The sequence below is a fragment of the Salvelinus namaycush genome, chromosome 21, assembly GCF_016432855.1.
Source record: "Salvelinus namaycush isolate Seneca chromosome 21, SaNama_1.0, whole genome shotgun sequence".
Lineage (NCBI taxonomy): Eukaryota > Metazoa > Chordata > Actinopteri > Salmoniformes > Salmonidae > Salvelinus > Salvelinus namaycush.
The window spans coordinates 35,892,133-35,915,537 of NC_052327.1; the positions used below are offsets into that span (position 1 = coordinate 35,892,133).

The window sequence follows — 23,405 nt, forward strand, 5'->3', positions numbered from 1 at the left end:
GTGGAGCCACTCGGGAAGTTTGTCTTGCAGGTAGCGGATCAGTGGCATGTTTCCCTCTTCTTTTTCGCCCAGGTTTAATAGAACACAATTATTCCTTCGCCCCCTGTTTTCCAGGTCCTCTGTTTTCTCTTCCAGCTGCTCTATTTTTTTTTTAGCATATGCTATTGTTTCCATGGCGTCTGTCAATAAGTTTTCCGTGGATAGGATTCGCCCCTCTGCCTCGTCCAGGCGCCCCGCGTTTATGGTTATCTTGTTGTTTATGTCAGGCAAAGCATTTTCCAGGATTGTCACCTTGCCCCCTATCGCACTGAGCTGAGCGTTAATGGCATCTAGTTTAGTGTTGAGTTCTGTACGTTGGGATCTCAGCTCAGAAAAGATGTCTTCGACAGAGTGCGAGGTTGGCATTCGTTGGGCCTCCGGGGGGAACGGGTCCTCTTGCTCCTGGCTAATGGCGCTAGCTTTTTCTGAAGCTAGCTGCTTCTTGGAGGCTTTTTCCGTCGCTAGTGCTCGAGTCCGGGTAAAAATGAGTTTAAACTTGAAGTGGAGGTAAGATTAGGAATTGGAAACTACTTGTGCCGGAGCTCCTAGTTCAGGGGTCACGTGATCCCCCCAGTCAGTCATTTTTAACTGTAATGCAGTTGATTGGTGATTGTACAACCATTATACTACGATTTTTACCTCAACATAGTGTGAAATACACATAAACAATACCCTAAATGTAGGCCAACTTTGCTGGAGAGCAATGAGGGATATTTGGGATCTTCCCCCCCATTGCATCTTTCCCCAATGTGTTTCAATGGCATTTCCATTGTTTTGATCGAGTTCAAATTACCTCTTTAGCGCATGCGTCTATGGTTTAGAATGTAACGTGTCGATACCATATCCACAAATTCATACGCTTAACAGTTACATTCCAAATTATTTTTAAATAAATACTACACCCAGAATGTGGTCAAAATATCTCCCAGCAGAAAAATAATGCAGAAATGCTTTTTGTACAAACCATGTCAATTACAATTGGCAAAATAAAGCCTCACTTTAGTTCAGATTCAGGGGGTCAGAGGCTAACTCAGTGTGCATGGAAGTGTATACTTACATCCCAGAATTCAAACATGTTGTTTGTGTCAATACCAAACGCCTGCACTTTGGGCTGGAAGAGAAGCGAGACAGCAAAAAGAGTAACGGTCAAAGTTACTTGTGCAATATACCGGCCGGCAGGCAGGTAACAATGTAAGGTGGAAAGTGTCATTCAAAATGGCCACTTACTGCATTGGTGGACAGCGCCACAAAGTGCTTGGCAACAGTAGATTGCTGTGAAGAAGAAAATAGAGTTAGTCGATCCAAATGTCATATGACACTCCAGCTGCACTTTGGACTGTCCTAAACTGACCTTTGTGGCTAAAATGATGTATTGTCCGCAGAGAAACTATTAAAATCATTGGCTGAATTTAAGCTGAACTTATAACGGCATTGGTTACAGACAAAGGTGTCTTGTGATTGGCTGTCAGGAGTCTACTCACGTCATTGGCTGTCTGGAGGAACCAGTCCCTGGCAGACTCAGCGTTGGTGATGGTCTCCTGGGTGGTGAAGGTCTGAAAAAGGACAACAGTGTGACATGAGTCCCAGTGGAAGTAGTACACAGCGTGACACTGAAAGAGCACCATTAGCCTGCCACCTTTTCCAGCTTCAAACCATAAATTATTATTCAAACATGAATCACACATTACCAGAACACAACCACGTATACACAGATTATTAACCACCATAGCACTGAATGAGACATTGATTTATAGCATTGAATTATTTAAGCATCTAGAGCCCTATGGCTTTAGGATGTGTGTAACCATGGCAACAGGAGAAGGTGTGTGTGTGTGTGTAGAGTCAGTCTGTCACCTTGGAAGCGATGATGAAGAGGGTGGTTTCAGCATTGAGCTGGGCCAGAGTCTTGGCCATGTGTGTGCCGTCAATGTTGGACACGAACCACACGTTGGGGCCACCCTTAGAGTAGGGCTTCAGGGCCTCAGTCACCATGAGAGGACCCTGAGAGGAGGATGCACAACATTACAGTGTTACCATTTCAACTTCCCTCTATCCTATGTGCAATTAAAATGTAACTGTGTTTTCTGTATCCATTAGGACTTCAGAGCCTGTCAACATGAGAGCCCTTAGAGAGGAAACACAATATTATGACATATGACAGCATGACAAAATGATTTGAATCAAATCCCAGTAACTACGAGTACCAAGCCAACAGCTCAAGCATACTCTTTGTTCTGTTGCCTACTGTGCCACCTACAGCATACTGTAGCTTTGCATCAACACCCCAGCAGTGTATTCTCTGCTTATACCAGAGCTTAGCGGCACAGTAATAATTCCGTTATAGCTCACTACTGTAATACCAAAGCAGTTTGAAAATAACAACTTTCCAAATACTCAAGGTAGTAGAAGAAAGTTTAGACTTTCAACTAAAAGGCAACTATTTTCTTTGATTTTCAAATACAGGTCTCAGAAAACCCAATCATATTTCAAAGGATTTTTAATACCTCTCAGAAAACCAAATAATATCTTTAGGTATTTTAATATATGCAAGTTATTTGAAACCTAAAAAATATTTGATGGCATCTACATATTTGATGAAGTACCGAAAACTACAACAGTTAGTTGAATCAATCTAAATATATGATCATAAGCACATAGTTTGGAGGGCTCTTAGATGTTCATCTTTATAGAACCTGTAATTAAATACATGAGGGACATGGAATCACCTCAACATTAGAGTAGACCACTTTTGCAGCTTCAAAATGACTAACACACATCTTTTCATGAGTGAGACAAGGTAATACAGTAACACTTGACATCAAGCTCCTATACATGTGTAACAGTATAACTTTACGTCCGTCCCCTCGCCCAGACCCGGGCGCGAACCAGGGACCCTCTGCACACATCAACAACTGACACCCACGAAGCATCGTTACCCATCGCTCCACAAAAGCCGCGGCCCTTGCAGAGCAAGGGGAAACCCTACTTAAGTCTCAGAGCAAGCGACGTAACTGATTGAAATGCTAGTAGCGCGTACCCGCTAACTAGCTAGCCATTTCACATCCGTTACACATGTGTAGTAACTCTTTACAATAGCAACATTGTTATTACATAAGTCAAATAAGGAACAGACACCAACTCAGCTAATTGCTGTGCAATTACCAAAGTATTATGCAACTACTAAATACAACAGCAGTTACCAGCAAAAAATTTAATAAAATGCTAAAAAGATATAAAAAGCACTGAAGGGGGATAGAAGGAATGTTGCTCCAAAAGTAATTACAGAGGCAGAAGAACAGTTTAATGTTAAGTGTTACTGAAAACACTAACAGTAAAAAAAATATGTCTATGAAGTGTCAAAAGGAAACAAAATATCCCAAAACTGCCTTGTTGAATCAACTACAGCCAAGGTAGGTGGAAAATCATGCTAGTTTGTATTCTGAGTAAACTATCCCTTGAAATATGGTATAGTGTGTGTTCAAAACAAGAACATTTACCCTCAGATGGACAAAGAGGTTCAAAGTTGTTTTTGCTAAGCATCCAACTTGGAATTATTTTCAGGTATCATACAATTGTGGCTTTCAAACTTTTCAGTGGCATGTTGAAAGAGTCATACAGTAGTTGAGCGTCAACGCATTTATACTTACAGTACCTATAGAAAGTCTACACCTCCTTGGATTTCTTCACATTTTATTGTGCTACAAAGTGGGATTAAAATAGATTTAATTGTCATTTTGTCAATGATCTACAAAAAAATAAAAAATAAATAAACATTTTGTAAAGATTAATGAAAATTAACCACTAATATACCTTGATTAGATAAGTATCCCCCCCTCAGTCAATACAGGTTAGAAACCACGTTGGCAGCGATTACAGCTGGGAGTCTTCTTGGGTAAGTCTCATAAGAGCTTTGCACACTTGTACTGTGCAATATTTGCCCATTATTCTTTTTTTAATTCTTCAAGCTCTGTCAAGTTGGTTGTTGATCATTGCTAGACTGCCATTTTCATGTCTTGCCATAGATGTTCATGTACAATCCAGGTGTGCAAAGCTCTTAAGAGATTTACTCAGACAGACTCAAATCAAATTTTATTGGTCACATACACATGTTTAGCAGATGTTATTGCAGGTGTTTCGAAATGCTTGTGTTTCTAGCCCCAACAGTGCAGTAATATCTAACAACAATACACATAAACCTAAAAGTTAAAGAATGAAATGAAGGAATATATAAATATTAGGATGAGCTGTAATCGCTACCAGAGGTGATTCTAACATGTACTGACTCAGGGGTGTGAACACTTATGTAAATGAGATGTTTCTGTAAAACATTTTCAATAAACTTGAAAACATTTCTAAAAACATGTTTTCACTTTGTCCCTATGGGGTATTGTGTGTAGACGTGTGAGAAAAGAAATCTATGCGGTTCAGTACATCATCTACAGCATAATTATTCACTTGACCATGCTCAAAGATATATTAAATGTCTGATTTGTTATTGTTACCCATCTACACATCATTGCCCTTCTTTATGAGGATTTAAAAAACCTTCCTGATCTTTGCAGTTGAATCTGTGCTTGAAATTCAATACTTGACTGAGGGACCTTACAGATGTTGTATGTATGGGGGACAGAGGAAGAGGTAGTCATTACAACCTCATGTCAACCCCATATTATTTCACACAGAGTGAGTCTATATAACTTATGTGATTTGTTAAGCCAAATTTGACTTCTGAACTAATTTAGGCTTGCCTAATCAAAGGAGGTGAATACGTATGCAACGATTTTACTTTCGTTTTTCAATTTGTAAAAAAAAATATATGTCATTAGAGTATTTTGTGAAGATCAATGACAAGAAATTACATTTAAATCTATTTCAATGCCACTTTGTAACGAATGTGAAAAAAGGGGGTGTAAACTGTCTATAAGCACTATATCTATAGATAATATCATTGATTAATTGGTTTGACTTGATTATGTACCCCTGGGGCAATGACAGTCAGGAGACTGGACATTTACAAAATGTTCAGATAGAAATGTATTGTGTAGATCAAATATGACTTTCATTTTTTAGTTGTATTTAACCTTTATTTAACTAGGCAAGCCAGTTAAGAACAAATTCTTATTTACAATGACAGCCAAACCCTAACGACGCTGGGCCAATTGTGCGCCACCCTATGGGACTCCCAATCACGGCCGGTTGTGATACAGCCTGGAATCGAACCAGGGGCTGTAGTGACGCCTCTAGCACTGAGATGCAATGCCATAGACCACTGCGTCACTCATTTTGGAATAGTATACGAGATTGTGTGTGCTCTATTCATTCTATTTACAGTATATCTTCAACATGCAGTTCCAGATATAGCCCTGTCATTAGTTGAAGGCAGCCAATCCAATATTTTCAGAAAAGTAGTCATTTCCTATGATCTGTACTCAAATATTTATATTTTTAACAAGTAGTTGCTTTCTCATATCTGTACTCAAATAGTAATTAAAACAATTCTGTACTCAAATAGTTTTAAAAAGTAGTCACTTTCTAAGATTTGATTTCAAATAGTTAAAAAAATAATACTAATATTTTTGTTGGATCTGTATTAAAATCGTAACTATTTGTTCCCACCCAAAAAATACCAAAGCCATATATGGCTCTATGAGACTATTGAATAGCTCAGAGGAATACAACAGGAAATATCTGACTCAAATAATGAACCATTACAGTTTATAATATTCAGCATGACTCAGTCAAGCATCCAATACAGCTCACACTACAATAGGACACGTCTACATCTTCATTTGAATTGTTTTAAATAAGTGGGAACAAGAGAAGAAAATGAGAAAAAATAAAATAAGCATTGTATGGACTTGCCCGTACTCATGTCTCCGATTTGGTCCTGCCGCACATACCTAAACGTACGCTACGGTCACAAGACGCAGGCCTCCTTATTGCTCCGAGAATTTCTAAGCAAACAGCTGTAGGCAGGGCTTTCTCCTGCCTACAGCTGTTTGTAGAGCTGTTTAGAGCTGTTTGTTTTATTGAATGGTTTGCCGATCCATGTGAGAAACGAAAACATGGTCGCAGGTTCAAATCCCTGTGCCGACTAGATGAAAAAAAAATATATATCTGCCGATGTGCCCTTGAGCAAAGACACTTAACACTAATTGCTCTTCTAAGTCGCACTGTATAAGAGCGTCTGCTAAATTACTAAACCTTTTTTTATTAAGAGGGGTCCTATGAAGGTGAATGGCAAGAAACTGGAGTAACAAACCATCCTTGCTGTCTATGCCTGGCCGGCTCCTGAATCACTGGCTTGCTCGTTCGCTCTCTCCCATGCCGTCCCTAGGGCGCATTTACTCCTAAGGTGTTGAACTGTAGACCCTGCTGGTCATCTATGAACATTTGAACGTCTTGAAGAACAATCTGGTCTAAATGGCCATGTACTCTTATAATCTCCACCCAGCACAGCCAGAAGAGGAATGGCCATGTACTCTTATAATCTCCACCCAGCACAGCCAGAAGAGGAATGGCCATGTACTCTTATAATCTCCACCCAGCACAGCCAGAAGAGGAATGGCCATGTACTCTTATAATCTCCACCCAGCACAGCCAGAAGAGGAATGGCCATGTACTCTTATAATCTCCACCCAGCACAGCCAGAAGAGGAATGGCCATGTACTCTTATAATCTCCACCCAGCACAGCCAGAAGAGGAATGGCCACCCCTCTGAGCCTGGTTCCTCTAGGCTTTTTCCTAGGTTCCTGACTTTCTAGGGAGTTTTTCCCAGCCACTGTGCTTCTACATCTGCATTGCTTGCTCTTTGGGGTTTTAGGCTGAGTATCTGTATAAGCACATTGTGACAACTGCTGATGTAAAAAGGGCTTTAGAAAAGACAATGGATTGAAAATAAGAAAATAGTTGTATGACAAGTAAGTCACACACTCACCAGGTCAGACCCACCGATCCCAATGTTTACAACATCAGTGATGGCCTTTCCACTGAAGCCCTTCCACTCGCCACTACGCACTTTCTGCAACACACACACAAAAAAATAGAGGCACATGTCAGATGTGTGCGTACATCTCAATTTAAACACAATGCGAGATAATCTACCTCCTTTTCAAATACTCTTATTTCTGACGGCCATTACCTGATGCCGTCAACTACAATACAGTTAATTAACTATATGAATTTATTTATTCACAAATCTTACATTTTTGTGTAGTGACTGTGTTGCATTTTAATCCATTCAGATTTAGTTTAAGAACACCCAATAAAAAAATATACTGGCAATTATAGATGCATAAAGATGGAACAAATCAAACTTTGTTACATGCGCCAAATACAACAAGTGTAGACCTTACCGTGACATGCTTACTGACATGCTTACTTAACTCTTCTTGAACTGCACAGTTGGTTAAGAAAATATTCACCAAATAAACTAAAGTAACATATATATATATTTTTAAAGTAACACAATAACGAGGCTATATACAGGGGGTACCGGTACCGAGTCAATGTGCGGGGGTACAGGTTAGTTGAGGTAATTTGTACATGTAGGTAGGGGTGAAGTGACTATGCATAGATAATAAACAGCGAGTTGCAGCAGTGTGCAAACAAGTGGGGGGGGGTTAATGTAATAGTCCGATGGCCATTTCATTAATTGTTCAGCAGTCTTATGGCTTGGGTGTAGAAGCTGTTATCTCTATGTAAAGATGCCCTTGCATAGATGCTGGGGTAACAGTTGAAACTGGACTCCACTCACATGACAGAAGGCCTTCATCTTGTCCAGGACCCTGTTGACCTCGGGCATGACATCCTGGCCATCTACGTTAATGGGAGTGTTGGAGCGGTTACGCAGGGCAATGTGGAGGACGGCACGGCCCTACACATGCGCGCACACAGACATGCAAAAACACACAGTTAGGGGAGTGGGAAGAAACTTGAACATTAAAACATACTTATTAATCATGACTAAGATGTTTATTACTTAAAGGGATAGTGCAATTTTTTTTGCCCTAGCCTCTAAGAAATATATAATAATCTCAATAACATACAAATAGTGATATCAAAATCTGAATACCATTCTTCGCATGTGCAAACATATCGAATAAGACCTATGTGTATATAACGTGCAGTCTCACTGAGGAAGTGGTTGCACAATGTTGTCATTGCGTCATGAATGGTGTTTGGAGAGTGGGTGGGAACCACGACTTCCCTGAATGACTTTGCAATAGTGACCACAAAGTGTGCAACAACTGCCCACTCTTTAGAGAAGAGTTATTGTGAGAGTGTCCTACTTTGTCAAATTTCAGAGTAGCCTCCTCTCATCTCGTTGGTAGCATAGTGTTATTACAATACAATGATTATATTTGTACGGTTACCGCAGTATAAATCAGAATTTCTCGGCTTTCATTTTCTATATCTGCCAGTGTTAAAAAAGTTAAAATGTTCAGACAAAGTACCACAATAGAGAGAGCAAGAACTCAGGTAGTCCTGGTACCTCAGTGAAGTTAATCTTCTCTCCAGAGAACATCTTGTCTCTGGCTTCCTCCACTCCCCTGGACTTGGCCTGCACAAGAAAGAAAAAACTTAATGTGAGTTAATTGTTGCCATCATACGCAATCATTGAATAGCAACATTGTTGCTACTATCTGCAATCACTCAATGCCCACAAACAGGTTATTACAACATACGTAGCATTTGCGACAGCACATACCGGTAGGACTAGAAATGTCTTGATTTTAGCAATCCTTCTTCCTTAAACATAAGAAGGAAGTGTTGGTCTGAATTTAATGTCCGTTTCACCACATTCCCAGGGTACTAGTCTAGCATGATACTCTGGATGAATGAATAGAAGTGGGTGGGCTGGCCAAACTCCAATTACAAGGACATTTTTCATTTCTGTCAAATGTGTTGTCAACGGTGTACTCGGGGGTTCTATTGTTGGGGAATGGACTGGAATTGCTGATGTGACTGTTTAATATGAAGAGACAATTTTAAGTATTAAATGCTACTAGATGCATTGCATTATCAACATTTCTCACAGCCATCTGGTAGCTAGCACAACAATAATCAGTTGCCGTGTAGTGGTAGAACTATAAATAGACTTTCACTAAGAGCGAAGAGGCTGAAGGTTGATGAGGGTTGACAGCTGAAGCCATGCCGGCTGTGTGCATGTATGATACGTTCACATCAGTGATGTGCAGTCAGGGTAGGTAGTGCTTAACCTGTGATAATATAATTTAAAAAGCTGTTATGAAAAGTCAAATTCTTTTTTTTAAAATATATTTTAAAAAATTAATTATTTTGTGTTAAGGTTGTTGTTGTTTTTTTTACGATTCTGGTGGTTTTCATGCTCAAATATATAAATTTGCTAAAACTGCATAAAACCCCCCAAGAAAGGCACCAGGGTATTAATTCCTTCCCAGCCATTCAAATCGTTCTCACTTCATCTGACCTCGGCCCAAATTCCTCACTCCTCCCCAACTCACGGCTGTCCTACCTTATCTTTTGACTGGAACCAGACTATGGCCCTTCTCCTCTCCATAGGATACCTGAGATCAAGCCAGCAGCATACCACCCTGCATCCCACTGCTGGCTTGCTTCTGAAGCTAAGCAGGGTTGGTCCCTGGATGGGAGACCAGATGCTGCTGGAAGTGGTGTTGGAGGGCCAGTAAGAGGCACCCTTTCCTCAGGTCTAAAAAAAAAAATATATATATCCCAAAGCCCCAGGGCGGTGATTGGGGACATTGCCCTGTGTAGGGAGCTGTCTTTCAGATGGGATGTTAAACAGGTGTCCTGACTCTCTGTGGTCACTAAAGATCCCATGGCACGTATTGTAAGAGTAGGGGTGTTAACCCTGGTGTCCTGGCTAAATTCCCAATCTGGCCCTCATACCATCATGGTCACCTAATCATCCCCAGCTTACAATTGGCTCATTCATCCCCTCTCCCCTGTAACCATTCCCCAGGTTGTTGCTGTACATGAGAATGTGTTCTCAGTCAACTTACCTGGGTTAAATCAATAACATGTCCTTTCTCACTTAGCAGATTTCCATGCCCTCAGTTCTAATACGGTAACATGAATAAGGATGTTTAGAAGTTAGTACCCAACACTAATCAGAAGAAATGAGTCTTCCATGAAAGCAATTTAGTTTGTCCTTCTCTTAGGCTTTATTTGTGTCCAGGAAACAGCCCCTCTTAAAGGTCTGGATTAATAAGACCATTCCTGGCAAACCAATAAAGTCACAAACACACTGTGTTTTGTAATGGTATTGGGTTGAGTTTAAAGATGTACATTTTATTAAATCACACTACATATAGAGATGTTTTCTAATATTTTTTGTGAAAAACATACAACTGCCATATAATTGTATCATTATATTACGGTTGTCACAACATTTTAGCCACTAGCCCATTTCTCCAAACTTTCAGGCCTGTCTTCATATGAGAATTGCATATTTCAAGACATGGCATATGAGGGTGCAGTAAGATACCCGAAGGGTTGGACGATACTTTTCTCGTCAATCAATTGGAAATCAACCAATCCCTTGTCGTTAAGACAATGGAAAGGTCAACTGCTTTTTATCAAATTTTGTAAGTGCGTAGGCGACGGCGAGAAACAAACTTGTGCAGTTTGAAGCCATGTGGCGGATGAGTGATGCGGGCACTGGAGATGGGGGTGGATCTGGACAGGTGCGATGTAGTTGAAATAGAGAATTGCACCATTACGATAGTCCTCTCAGAGAGTTGCCATTTGTTGGACTATTCAAGGAGAAGCATTAGGTTGCTAATAGCAGGATAAACTGAATTGCTTTCATGGTGGACTGGCTTGACCACACAATTTATTTTCATAATTTTAAAAAGCCATTGCCTGATGACTCAAACTGAATTCTTCCGCTGCTCTATATTCGCTACACACTTCAGTCTGAGACCACCATCGTTGAAGTTATTTGCGGTGACATCAAAATGAAGAGTGTTGTACAAAATAAAGTAAATCACCAATCAGAGTATCAATGCCAATGACACATTTTCAAAACGGCGCTTTACCCATGTGTGTTCTGGCTCTGGCCCAACCCATCGGTTTCTGGGACCAATCAGAACGGTTGGAAAGTGTTTGCGTTCTAGAAATCGTCAGGGAGGTACTCAGAACCAGACTCAATGCGGAGAAGAACCTAACGTCTGTGGGCGTGGAGTAGCGTTTGACCGGAGCAAGGAGTTTGGTTAGCCAGGCAACAAAAGCTATTGGTTTTCTACCCAAAGTTGCAAAGAAAAATGTTGTGAAACATTTAATGAACACAAGCGACCAGCTAAATGGATAAAAGAGTGTGGTGATAGTAGCAGGAACAGCAGCATCTAGTGGGCAAAACATTATACTTTCACACGAATTTAGGGTAAATAATGTAAGCGACTTCAATGGCTAATTTCTCTAAACACTGGTTGTTGGGGTGGGATTGGCGTGACGGGTCGGGGGTCCGCGGGTGGCTTTTGATAATTTTATTAGATTCCTCATGTCTTACTCAATGTTAAGAAGAATTATGGTCCAAATCAAATGTCAGGTACTATATTTATTGACGATTATATGAATCCTAGAAATAAAAAATGGCCCATTTAGCTTAATTTCTCAGAGATCAAATTAAATTTAAACAAAATAATGTTTCAGGAATGCTAATCTTATGTTTCTAACAACAGAAACGATTTCAGAACAATCTGAGATGGTGGGTGTCATGGCTTTCTGAAATGACATGGAATGACCCATGCAGAATAAAATAATGGACATGGGACTCTGCAGTGACTTCTACAGCGCTGTCAACAGAGGTTCACCAGAAGAATTTACAAGTAAAGATAGGCCTAAATGCATTTTCCTTTTCAAATTTGCAGGTTAGGCTAATGTTGAATAATGAGAAATTCAACATTATTAAATTAGAAATAGCTTGATAGATTTATCAAGCTAGAATTTCGCTGTATATAGTCTCGCTATTGTTATTTTACTGCTGCTCTTTAATTACTTGTTACTTTTATTTCTTATTCATATTTTTTTTAACCGCATTGTTGGTTTAGTGGCTCGTAAGTAAGTATTTCACTGTAAGGTCTACACCTGTTGTATTCGGCGCATGTGACTAATACAATTTGATTTGAGAACTTGGGAAATGTATGGAGTAAAAAGCACAACATTTTCTTTAGGAATGTAGTGAAGTAAAAGTGGTCAAAAATAAAATAGTAGAGTAAGGTACAGATACTCAAAAAGAACAACGTAAGTAGTACTTTAAAGTATTTTTACATCACTGTGTGTAGGTCCTTGACGTAGGTCATTCCCATTGAGTCAAAACTGAGAGCAAACATCTGTTAGATGTTTGCTATAGTTATGAGAAGACATAACATTGATATGTATTACCATGGCCAGCAGCATCCTCATGACTTCCTCATTGACAAGATTCTTGGAGTAATCAAGCAGGATGTCTCCATCGTCTGTCTCAAGGGTTGTGCTACCAAGGAAAGAGAACAGAAAACAAATGTAATAATCTAGAATGATCAAATAGGGTTTCTAACATATTCCTTATCATTTCTATGTACAGTGATAAAATGCATCTTACTGTGTCAATTACATAATTTATTCTGAATTATAATACGATTACATGTTACTGACTGTATGTGTTGCAGTGCTACAGTGTGGCTTGGAGAGACAAGGTACACAATTGTATTATCAATTTTATTACCCAAAGCCACAAGACCGCTGAACAATTAATCAAATGGACACTGGACTATTTACATTGACCCCCCCCCATTTGTTTTGTACACTGCTGCTACTCGCTGTTTATCATCATCTATGCATAGTCACTTCACCCCTACCTACATGTACACATTCCCTCAACTAACCTGTACCCAGCACACTGACTTGGTACCGGTACCCACTGTATATAACCTCGTTATTGTTATGCAACTTTTTATTTATTTATATATATAATAAAAACGTTTTTCTTTTTACTTTGGTAAATATTTTCTTAACTCTTCTTGAACTGCACAGTTGGTTAAGGGCTTGAAAGTAAGCATTTCACGGTAAGGTCTACACTTGTGGTATTCGACGCATGTAACAAATCAAGTTGGATTTGATTACGGAACATGGTGCAGGTTTTATTGTAGGGGCGTAGCTAGCTAGCCTTGTTGCTTAACGGCTGGCGTACGTGCGACTGCAGACCCCTCCAGTAGAACGTCGTGACAGCAATCTTGATGGTTACATTGTTACAGTAAATTTGTCAGTGGTACCTAAAAGATGTCTATACTGGGTTTAGGTCCCTCGTCAGTTAGACTTAAAACGCCTACTGGTAGGCTATGTATGTGCAAAACTGCACGTAGATAGCCAACGCCAGCTGCTGAATGAAAGGAAGCGAGCATATAGCTTTAGCTAGTTAGGGCTAACATTACCTAGCAAGCTAACCCAGTTAAATGGGGCCCTACATAAAATGAATATAGTTGACAGCTCGATAACAATATAGCTAGTTATAATGTAACTGGGTGTAGTAGAGCGACATGGAAAATGAACATTTCACAAAGCAGATACTAAGCTATGTTTTACGACTGGAAAAACAATCGATCACAAACGATGACCTTGTACTGTGTACTCATACAAGTATGAAGCGCTTGCTATTAGCCAGACAACGACATAGCTAAAAGACAAATGACTATTCTTGCTTCCCTGCTTATATTGTAAAGCTTAGTTATGGAATCACATTTGATTGGTACCAAGGTGTACAAAAAACGCATCCCATGCACTGGCTCTATTGATGTAGTTAGTTAGCTAACGTTAGCTCCGTATTCAATTGTTTGACCTATACCGTTACTGATGCAAGATACCGTGCCAAATGTCTGTATAGCATCGGCTATTGGTCATAATAACAATCGAAAGCTTACTTACCTAAATTTGCTGAATCTATCCTTGTCAGCATCAAACATGTCCCTCATGTTGAGGTTCCCAGCTTTGGATTTGTACCATTGTTCAAGTTTCTGGAAATGTGGATCACTTGAAAGCCCCATGGTGGCGGTTGAATTGATAATGATCGCGTTAAAACCCTACTTCCGTGCGTGTAGGATGAAAGGGCAATTCAGTGTGAGAGGCTGAGGAATAAGAACGGGCTATGCGGACACGCCTGGTGCCCAAATTGATGACGTAGGTCGCACAGCGAGTGTCGTGTGGAGACGGACAAATTCCACACATTTTCTTACCCTACAAAAATAAATTGAACTGTATTTTAAGACTATTAAATACTCTACTAACAAAAAAGCTGTTAGAATTGTAAGTGTATGTATGTCCCTTAAGGTCCTTGTGTAATTGTAATGTGATATTGTACCCCCTAGCTCGATTGTCCATTATATATAATCTATATATACTTCTGTTCCCTTATGTACTTTCTGTATTGATTTGTTGTTAATAAAAAAAAGTAAAAAAAAAAAAGAGACGGACAAATTCCGTTAAGTCAGTCGTTTTGATAGCAATGGCGTCTTTTTAGTAGTTGAACAAAGTCTATGGGGGAAATTGTGATTTTGTAAGGTTTTTATATAAACGCTTAAAATAGTGTCTGTGGTAAACACAGGCTTAGGAAATCTTATACCTTTTGTTCTATAATCTTCATCACCTCACATCCTTTTTTGTGAATTTTGAAGAACGTATATAATAATAAAAACACAACGCACATAAAGGCTTTATAATTCATTAAGGTCATGTTAACTGACAGCTATTATCTCATAGAACAAAACGCATACGATCTCTTAAACCTGTGTTAACCTCATACCTTATTTTCGACCTTTATTCCAAACCCTTATTAATTCCACATAAACATTTCCCATAGGGATGGCAAGCCAGAGGTGACTTATTTCCGGGTTTTAGGACTACAAACGGGCAAACTGCCGCGTTCAAGTGCTAGCCGGAACTAGGAAACTCGAAAATGTCCGATTTGCTACTTTATTTAATTTTTTATTGCAACAATAATAACAATATTACACATCAATACAGGGACATTTCTGTGAATACAATGAAAAATTAATAGAACACCAGGCGAACCCCCTAATTCAGGACATCATTTGTATGTGACAAGGCAATGAGACATTAACAGACATTCAGAGACATGGCTTCTAATATTTTTTTAAAATTTGAGGGATTTATAAAATTGTAACAGTTCAATGAAAGAAACTACAAAATAAGGAATTTTCCCACCGCATTTACATTTGTGAATATCATATTTGGCCAAGAAAATAATAATGTTAATACAATAGTTATGATAGGAATTACAAGGATAAGCATAATGCCATTTAACATCATCAAAGGTAAGTGTAACGGATGTGAAATGGCTAGCCAGTTAGCGGGTACGCGCTACTAGCGTTTCAATCAGTTACGTCACTTGCTCTGAAACCTAGAAGTAGCGTTGCCCCTTGCTCTGCAAGGGCCGCGGCTTTTGTGGAGCGATGGGTAACGACGCTTCGTGGGTGTCAGTTGTTGATGTGTGCAGAGGGTATCTGGTTCGCGCCCGTGTCGGGGCGAGGGGACGGTTTAAAGTTATACTGTTACATTGATGCTGTTGACCCGGATCACTGGTTGCTGCGGAAAAGGAGGAGGTTGAAAGGGGGGTGAGTGTAACGGATGTGAAATGGCTAGCCAGTTAGCGGGTACGCGCTACTAGCGTTTCAATCAGTTACGTCACTTGCTCTGAAACCTAGAAGTAGTGTTGCCCCTTGCTCTGCAAGGGCCGCGGCTTTTGTGGAGCGATGGGTAAAGACGCTTCGTGGGTGACTGTTGTTGATGTGTGCAGAAGGTCCCTGGTTCGCGCCCGTGTCGGGGCGAGGGGACGGTTTAAAGTTATACTGTTACATAAACATAGGTAATTCTGGAGATTTTATACACAACCATTCATGAATTTCAATCCATAGTTTACTAGAATGGCGGCATTAAAAAAATAAATGCTCTATGGATTCTGAATCAGAGGAACAAAAAACACAAGGCATTTTGTGAAAATTGAATCTTTTGTGCAAGAAGTCATTAACAGGGTAGATGGAAGAAAATATTTTAAAATTAGTTTAACTAACTTTTAACTGGACAATTAATGTAAAATGAAGTCGCTTTTGTTAAATTTTTTATCCAAAATATTCAAGTCATTAATTTGTAAACTTGGAAAAGAGGGAACAATCGCATAATATAACAAAGTGTTCTTAATAAGTCCAAGTAAAGGAAGTGGAACAGCTTTGAAAACCTTCATATATTCTCTCTGAGTAATATTGACCTGAAATTTACCAATGAATCAAATGGCAAAAACTCCCCTGTGTTGTCTAACAAAGCACATACAACACTAATACCCTTGTCAAACCAAACGCCATTTAAAATGTATTTCCTATTAATTTAATAACTCTATTGTTCCAAATCAATGTTTTGTGGGGGGGAAACTTCAAAATCACATTTCATTAGGAATTTAAGTCCACCAAGTTTATTAAACCGACTGTTAGGGATATGATACCACAGATGTAGGATTAGACAGATATAATATCAACCATTTAATTCTAAAAGCCCCCACTAACGACTCAAAATCAATAGCCTGTAAACCTCCACGATCATAATCTTTCACTAATTGAGCTTTCCGAATCTAATCAGTGCTAGAGGCGTCACTGCAGACCCTGGTTCGATTCCAGGCTGTATCACAACTGGCCGTGATTGGGAGTCCCATAGGCCCAGCGTCATCCGGGTTATTGTTTGGCCGGAGTAGGCCGTCATTGTAAATAAGAATTTGTTCTTATCTGACTTGCCTAGTTCAATAAAAATATTTCTAAACTCGAGCTTTGACAACAAAATAGATCAGTTGGTGAGCACGTGCGAGGTATAGTTGAGCATAAATTGAAATCCTTTTCAAATAATTAGCTTTTTTATTTCACTGGACTGATGATACCTGCATCTGATGGTCATGGTGCTTTCAAGACAACTGGGAACTCGGTGAAAAAAATTGGTCAAATCATGACGTGAGTGATCTTCAGGTCGTAGCTCTAGAAAGATGCTTGAGTTTCCGATTTGGAATTCCGAGTTGGATGACCATTCAAACCGATTTTTTCCAATCAGATCACATTTTTCCTGAGTTCCCAATTGTCATGAACGCACTGAAGTCAGAGAATTCCCGAGTTGTTTTGAACAAGGCATAATGCCGCGTTCAAAATAACTGGGAACTCTGAAAAATACGAGGTCCAATCATGATGTCAATGATCTTGAGGTCGGAATGTCGGAGCTCTAGAAAGAGGCCAGAGTTGGAATTTCTAGTTGGATGACCGTTCAAATACATTTTTTCAGAGCTCCCAGTTGTTTCGAATGGGGAATTAGTCTCAGCGGAGGGAGGGAGAGCGCAGCAGAGGGTCCGCCTCTCACGGTCCCGACTCTCTCCTTCCTTTCCTCCGGTGAGACTGACCAGGGAGAGCGGACACTGTCTTCCACCTGATGACGAAACTCCTTATTACAAGAGAAAGTTAAATATTCCTCAATATTAAAACAGACATGAGGAGCTGCTAATAATAATAAAAACGCAGGGCTATTGATACACTTGGCTATTCATTCAATGCAGCAGGAGTGGAAGGCAGAGTCGGTCTTTTAAGACAAATTAAATGGTTCAAAATGGGAATACTTTGCCTACCCAGTGCACCAACAGCGCAACACTAATAATGCAGGCAAACTTAAATCCGTTTTACCTAATTTCTACCAGCACGTCACATCTGCAACCAGAGGAAAAAATAAACTCTAGACCACCTTTACTCCACACACACAGACACCTACAAAGCTCTCCCTCCGCTCCATTTGGAAAATCTGACCATAATTCTATCCTCCTGATTCCCGCTTACAAGCCAAAACTAAAGCAGGAAGTACCAGTGACCTGCTCAATACAGAAGTGGTCAGATGACGCGGAGGTGGTCAGATGACGCAGATGCTACAGGACTGTTTTGCTAGCACAGACTGAAATATGTTCTGGGATTCATCCAATGGATTTGAGAAGTATACCACCTCAGTCACCGGCTTCATCAATAAGTGCATCGACGACGTCGTCCCCACAGTGACTACATACATATCCCAACCAGAAGCCGTTGATTACAGGGAACATCTGCACTGAGCTAAAGGCTAGAACTGACGCTTTCAAGGAGCGGGACACAAATCCGGATGCTTATAATAAATCCTACTATGCCCTCAGACTAACCATCAAACAGGCAAAGTGTCAATACAGGACTAAGAATGAATCCTACTACACAAGCTCTGACGTTAGTCAGATGTGGCAGGGCTTGCAAACTATTAAGGACTACAAAGGGAAACCCACCGGCGAGCTGCCCAGTGACGCGAGACTCCAAGACAGGCGAAATGCCTTTTATGCTCGCTTCGAGGCAAGCAACACTGAAGCATGCATGAGAGCACCAGCTGTTCCGGACGACTGTGTGATCACGCTCTCCGTAGCCGATGTAAGCAAGACCTTTAAACAGGTCAACATTCACAAGGCCGCGGGGCCAGCCGGATTACCAGGACATGTACTCAGAGCATGCGCGGACCAACTGGCAAGTGTCTTGATTGATTTTTTTCAACTTCTCCCTGACCGAGTCTGTAATGTTTCAAGCAGACCACCATAGTCCCTGAGCCAAAGAAAGCGAAGGTAACCTGCCTAAATTATTACCACCCCGTAGCACTCGGTAGCCATGAAGTGCTTTGAAAGGCTAGTCATGGCTAATATCAACACCATCATCCCGTAAACCCTAGACCCACTCCAATTCGCATACCGCCCCAACAGATTCACAGATGTCGCAATCTCAATCTCAATCGCACTCCACACTTCCCTTTCCCGCATGGACAAAAGGAACACCTATGTGAGAATTCTTTTAATTGACTACAGCTCAGAATTCAACACCATAGTGCCCACAAAGCTCATCACTAAGCTAAGGACACTGTGACTAAACTTCTTGACTAAATTTCACTGGATCCTGGACTTCCTGACGGCCGCCCCCCAGGTGGTAAGTATAGGCAACAACACATCTGCTACGCTTATCCTCAACACGGGTCCCCTCAGGGGTGCGTGCTTAGTCCCCTCCCATACTCCCTGTTTACCCATGACTGCGTGGCCAAGCACAACTCCAAAACCATGAGGCGGCACATTTGGCCTAGCGTCGTCCGGGTTTGGAGAGGGTTTGGCCAGCTGGGACTGCCTAATCCCATCGCGCTCTAGCGACTCCTTGTGGCAGGCCAGATGCCTGCAAGCTGACATTGGTCACCAGCTGGACTGTGTTTCCTCCAATACATTGGTGTGGCTGGCTTCTGGGTTAAGCGAGCAGTGTGTCAAGAAGCAGTGCGGCTTGGCAGGGTCGTGTTTCGGAGGATGCATGGCTCTCGACCTTCGTCTCTCCCGAGTCCGTAGGAGCGATGGGACAAGACTGTAACTACCAATTGGATATCATGAAATTGGGGAGGAAAAAGGTGTAAAAGTACAAAAAAACATTTTTTTACGAAAATTTGCTTAAGACACAACGGTGGTAGGCATGATCACCGACAATTATGAGACCGCCTATAGGGAGGAGGTCAGAGACCTGGCAGTGTGGTGCCAGGACAACAACCTCTCCCTCAACGTTATTACTTATTAAATCTGTGAAATAAATGCATGTTACCAAGTCATTTACCTTTTCTATGCCTTTAGTTTTCCATGTGGACCACTTTATCAGTGGATTCTGAAAAGCTATCCAAGGATTGTTCCATAGGGCTGTGTTTTTTAGGGAGTGATATTGGTTATTGTAGAATACTTTCATTTTCTTCCATATTGTTATAGTGTTCTTAACTATGAAGTTGTTAATGTTCTTAGCTTTATCCTTTGACAATATACACATAAACAGATTCTGGGGATGAGCATGTGCATCTTCAATGTTTACCCATTGTTCCTCTTTAGTGCATTTAACTATACAGTATGTCGCAAGTAAAAGCCTTGGGTAGCAAGTTGATACAATTCCATGTCTGGAAGGTTAAAACCACCCTCAGATTTAGGAAGATGTAAAACTTTCCTTTTTGTTCTATGACTTTTAATTGCCCATATAAAGTATGTTATAACCGAGCATACTTCACTGGGGTAATAGGTATTCACTTTGGGGGCCATACCATTCTGAAGAGGTTTATTCCACCTGTAAGATTTATGGGAAGATTGTTCCATTTAATTAGATCTGCTTTCATATTGTTTAGAAATTGAATAAAATTATCTTTATATATTTGTTGTCACTTATTAAAAATCCTAAGTATTTAATATATTTTGTGGTCCACTTAAAAGGATTGCTGTAGATTGTGAGTTAATCTTTTTATGTTTCTTATTTCCATTATTTTTTCACATTCATTATATATCCTGATATTTTAAAGTATTCTGAAAATATTTTTAGCAAAGGAGGCATTGAGTTTTTAAAATGAGTCAGATATATCAGGAGATCATCTGCAAATAAGTTTAGTTTATATTCATATTTACTCATACCTCTTACATTTGGGTCTTGGAGGTTCAATTGCCAGTGAAAACAGGAGGGGGGAGAGGGGACATCCCTGTCTTGTGCCCCTTTCCAAAGCAATTTCATCAGAAAATGTATTATTTGTGTAAATATTTGTTTTAGGACATTAATATAATATCTGTATTAAATGTATTATTTCAGCTGGAAAGTTGAAAGATTTGAAAAAAGTTTAAAAACAATTCTATGGGAAAGCCATCCATTCCTGGTGCATTTCTCTGTGCAAATATTTTTAACAGTATGTAATGTTTATTTTTGGGTGATCTGTTTTTAGTTATTATTTTTGCTTCAGGGTTGTTGACTCTAAGAAGGGAATAGGATCCGTCCAATTGTTGTTTAATTCTGATTTATATACATTTTTATAGAAGCTTTGAATATTTTTTTATTAAGCGCATTGTTGTTTCTAATTTCCACATTTTTGTATCTTATCTTTTAAAATTATAACTGGTATAGTGTGTTTTCATTTTATGAAAGCTGCAAGATACACTACATGACCAAAACTATGTGGACACCTGCTCATCAAACATCTCATTCCAAAATCATGGGCATTAATATGAAGTTGGTCCTTCCTTTGCTGCTACAGTATTTACCTGGTTTATTTGCCATTAAGTAGTATGTTTTATTTGAGTTTAACATGGCTCTCTTCAAAAGTAAAATATTGTATTCCTGCTTAAGTTCAGAAAAGTATTTATCTTTACCTTTAATGGGCTTTTTCTAAAACAGTGAATTATTTTTCTTTCATTCTAATTTCCAAATCAGATTGAACTTTTGCCGAGTATGAGATTATCATTCCTCTAATGTACACCTTAAAGGTATCCCAAATTATATCGGGAGACGGCTTTTCTTTGTCCTCTAGGTCTCCATTAGTCTTGGTAAAGGTTTATATTTTTTCATTTACATACAGTATCTAATATATTAATAGTGTATTTCTTTAAATATAGCCTACAAAAATATAGCCTATAGGTTTCAACAAACCAGCATTTGAATAAATGTTTTTTTGTGCAAAAAAATACATAAAATTATCAAAAAAAATTTTTTAATGTGGTTGCAACGCTGTGGAATACAGTTTTACTGCAATAGAGTGCAAAAATAAGTGCTATTCCCAAAGTTTAGCCTTCCTTTCCAGGAGGAGTCTTATTTTGAGAAAAACAAAATCTGCGATCATGCTGCAAGGAGAACGGTAATAAGAGTACCACAATATGAGTCATAATACCCATTAAACCTAGCGGTCAAATAAGGAAATGGTTCCAATTGTTTTTCCCACCATAACTTTTTCCCATGGGGGATTTTAGGAAGAATTAAAATAAGGGCTGTGTTTCGTGTAGACTTACCCCGGCGTGACATTTTTATAACCATGTAAATCTCTCTCAGACAAGGTGACTTTTATTCAAATACAGCCCTTATTTTAAGTGTTTCTAAAATTCACAATGGGAAAAATGAATGGTGGAAAAACGATTGGAGCCATTTCCCTGTTTGACTGCTAGGTTGAATGGATATTATGGACAGATCCACTGTGGGGATCTATAGCCAGCGATGTGATACCCATACTTGGACATGTAGGCTAACAGCAGCCCAATATGTCGACCAGAATATGGGCGAGTGTGCGTATAGAATGCAAATGAGCTAATCGGGCAGATTTGTTGCAACTATAAACCGTTTTGCATGGCTGGTTGGGCAGCACTACAAGTCGATAGGCCGCCAGTGCTCTGGTGTTGTGCCTGCTGACTTGAAGTAGTTCCTACTGGGTAGCACGGTCATGTTGCCAGTGGTAGCTACGTGGTCATTTTTTTCTCACATTATTTTATTTCAAGTAGGATAGCAGACTACACAATAAACAACTAATAATGTTGATATCACAAGTTTACTGGAGAACTGAGACGAAGTAGAGACTCTGGACAGGGTGGATATTCGTATAATAAAAAGCAGTTTATTCAGAGGTAAAGATATCTGATACAAGCGTGCACGGACTCGTTCATTCAGCTCGTAAGGAACCTGCAGACAGAGCCCAGATAACAGAGTGCATAGACATTTTATACAGCACAGAATGTAGGTTGAGTCTAGTAGGTCTGGTCTTCTGATTGGTCCTGTCGATCTGGGTGTCGTCCTTCAGGGCCTGGTAGTAGAGTTCTGTGTTTCCAAATGTTCAGCTAAAACAGGAGATTTTGTGTGTGCGTAGATGTTCCTATTTTGATCAGTGTTTATGAAAGGTTTACGTCAGCCCTCTGTCCTTGGGTGTGTGTGTGTTTCAGTATCTCGTGAAATGCAGACCCAGGCACCCCTTTGATCAAGGCCTTTCCGGCCTTAGTGTTTATGAAAGGTCTGTGCCAGCCCTCTGTCCTTGGGTGTGTGTGGGTCTCAGTATCTGCTTATGAGTTTGTGAGAAACCCTGTTTTGAAAGAAGTTAGTTATAACAACGTAATAGCAATATGCTTGTGTTATTTTAAATGGTATTTATTACAATAACCATCTGGATATCACCTTGATACATACAGTCTACTACTCAATGAGGGCATGGACAGCAACGACACAGTGCTTCGCTCCTGCTAGACAAGCACTACTATCCGTCACAGCGTGGGCAGTAGTTACCCAACCAATATCAGGGTGACCATCACAGTAAACACACAACGCATGAAGCAACAAAAACATCAATAATAAATAAAATAAACAAACAATCGTTTTAAAACTGAAAATGTAAGATTATTTGTGTAAAACTAATAGTGAAATACGACTCATACATTCTTTGGTGTAAAAATAGAAGTCCAAACTCTCGGGGTATGGTAGCTCAATGTATGGTAGTTGCACTTTAAGAAACGGACGATAGGGGGGAAAAAATACTGCTCAATCAAA

General features: G+C 39.8%; 1 protein-coding gene across 1 annotated transcript in view; it reads right to left on the reverse strand.

Annotated features, from left to right (window-relative positions):
* gpia (glucose-6-phosphate isomerase a) overlaps positions 1–14,150 on the reverse strand; it is a 30,836-nt gene extending 16,686 nt beyond the window's left edge. The window contains exons 1-9 of the mRNA XM_039017634.1: positions 13,945–14,150; positions 12,427–12,517; positions 8,534–8,602; positions 7,796–7,915; positions 6,977–7,060; positions 1,894–2,040; positions 1,521–1,592; positions 1,267–1,311; positions 1,097–1,150 (exon numbers count right to left, since the gene is read on the reverse strand). Coding sequence (XP_038873562.1) covers positions 1,097–1,150; positions 1,267–1,311; positions 1,521–1,592; positions 1,894–2,040; positions 6,977–7,060; positions 7,796–7,915; positions 8,534–8,602; positions 12,427–12,517; positions 13,945–14,063 — 801 coding nt within the window. The 5' untranslated portion in view covers positions 14,064–14,150. The remainder of the gene's footprint in view (positions 1–1,096; positions 1,151–1,266; positions 1,312–1,520; positions 1,593–1,893; positions 2,041–6,976; positions 7,061–7,795; positions 7,916–8,533; positions 8,603–12,426; positions 12,518–13,944) is intronic.
* Between the last annotated feature and the right edge of the window lie 9,255 nt (positions 14,151–23,405).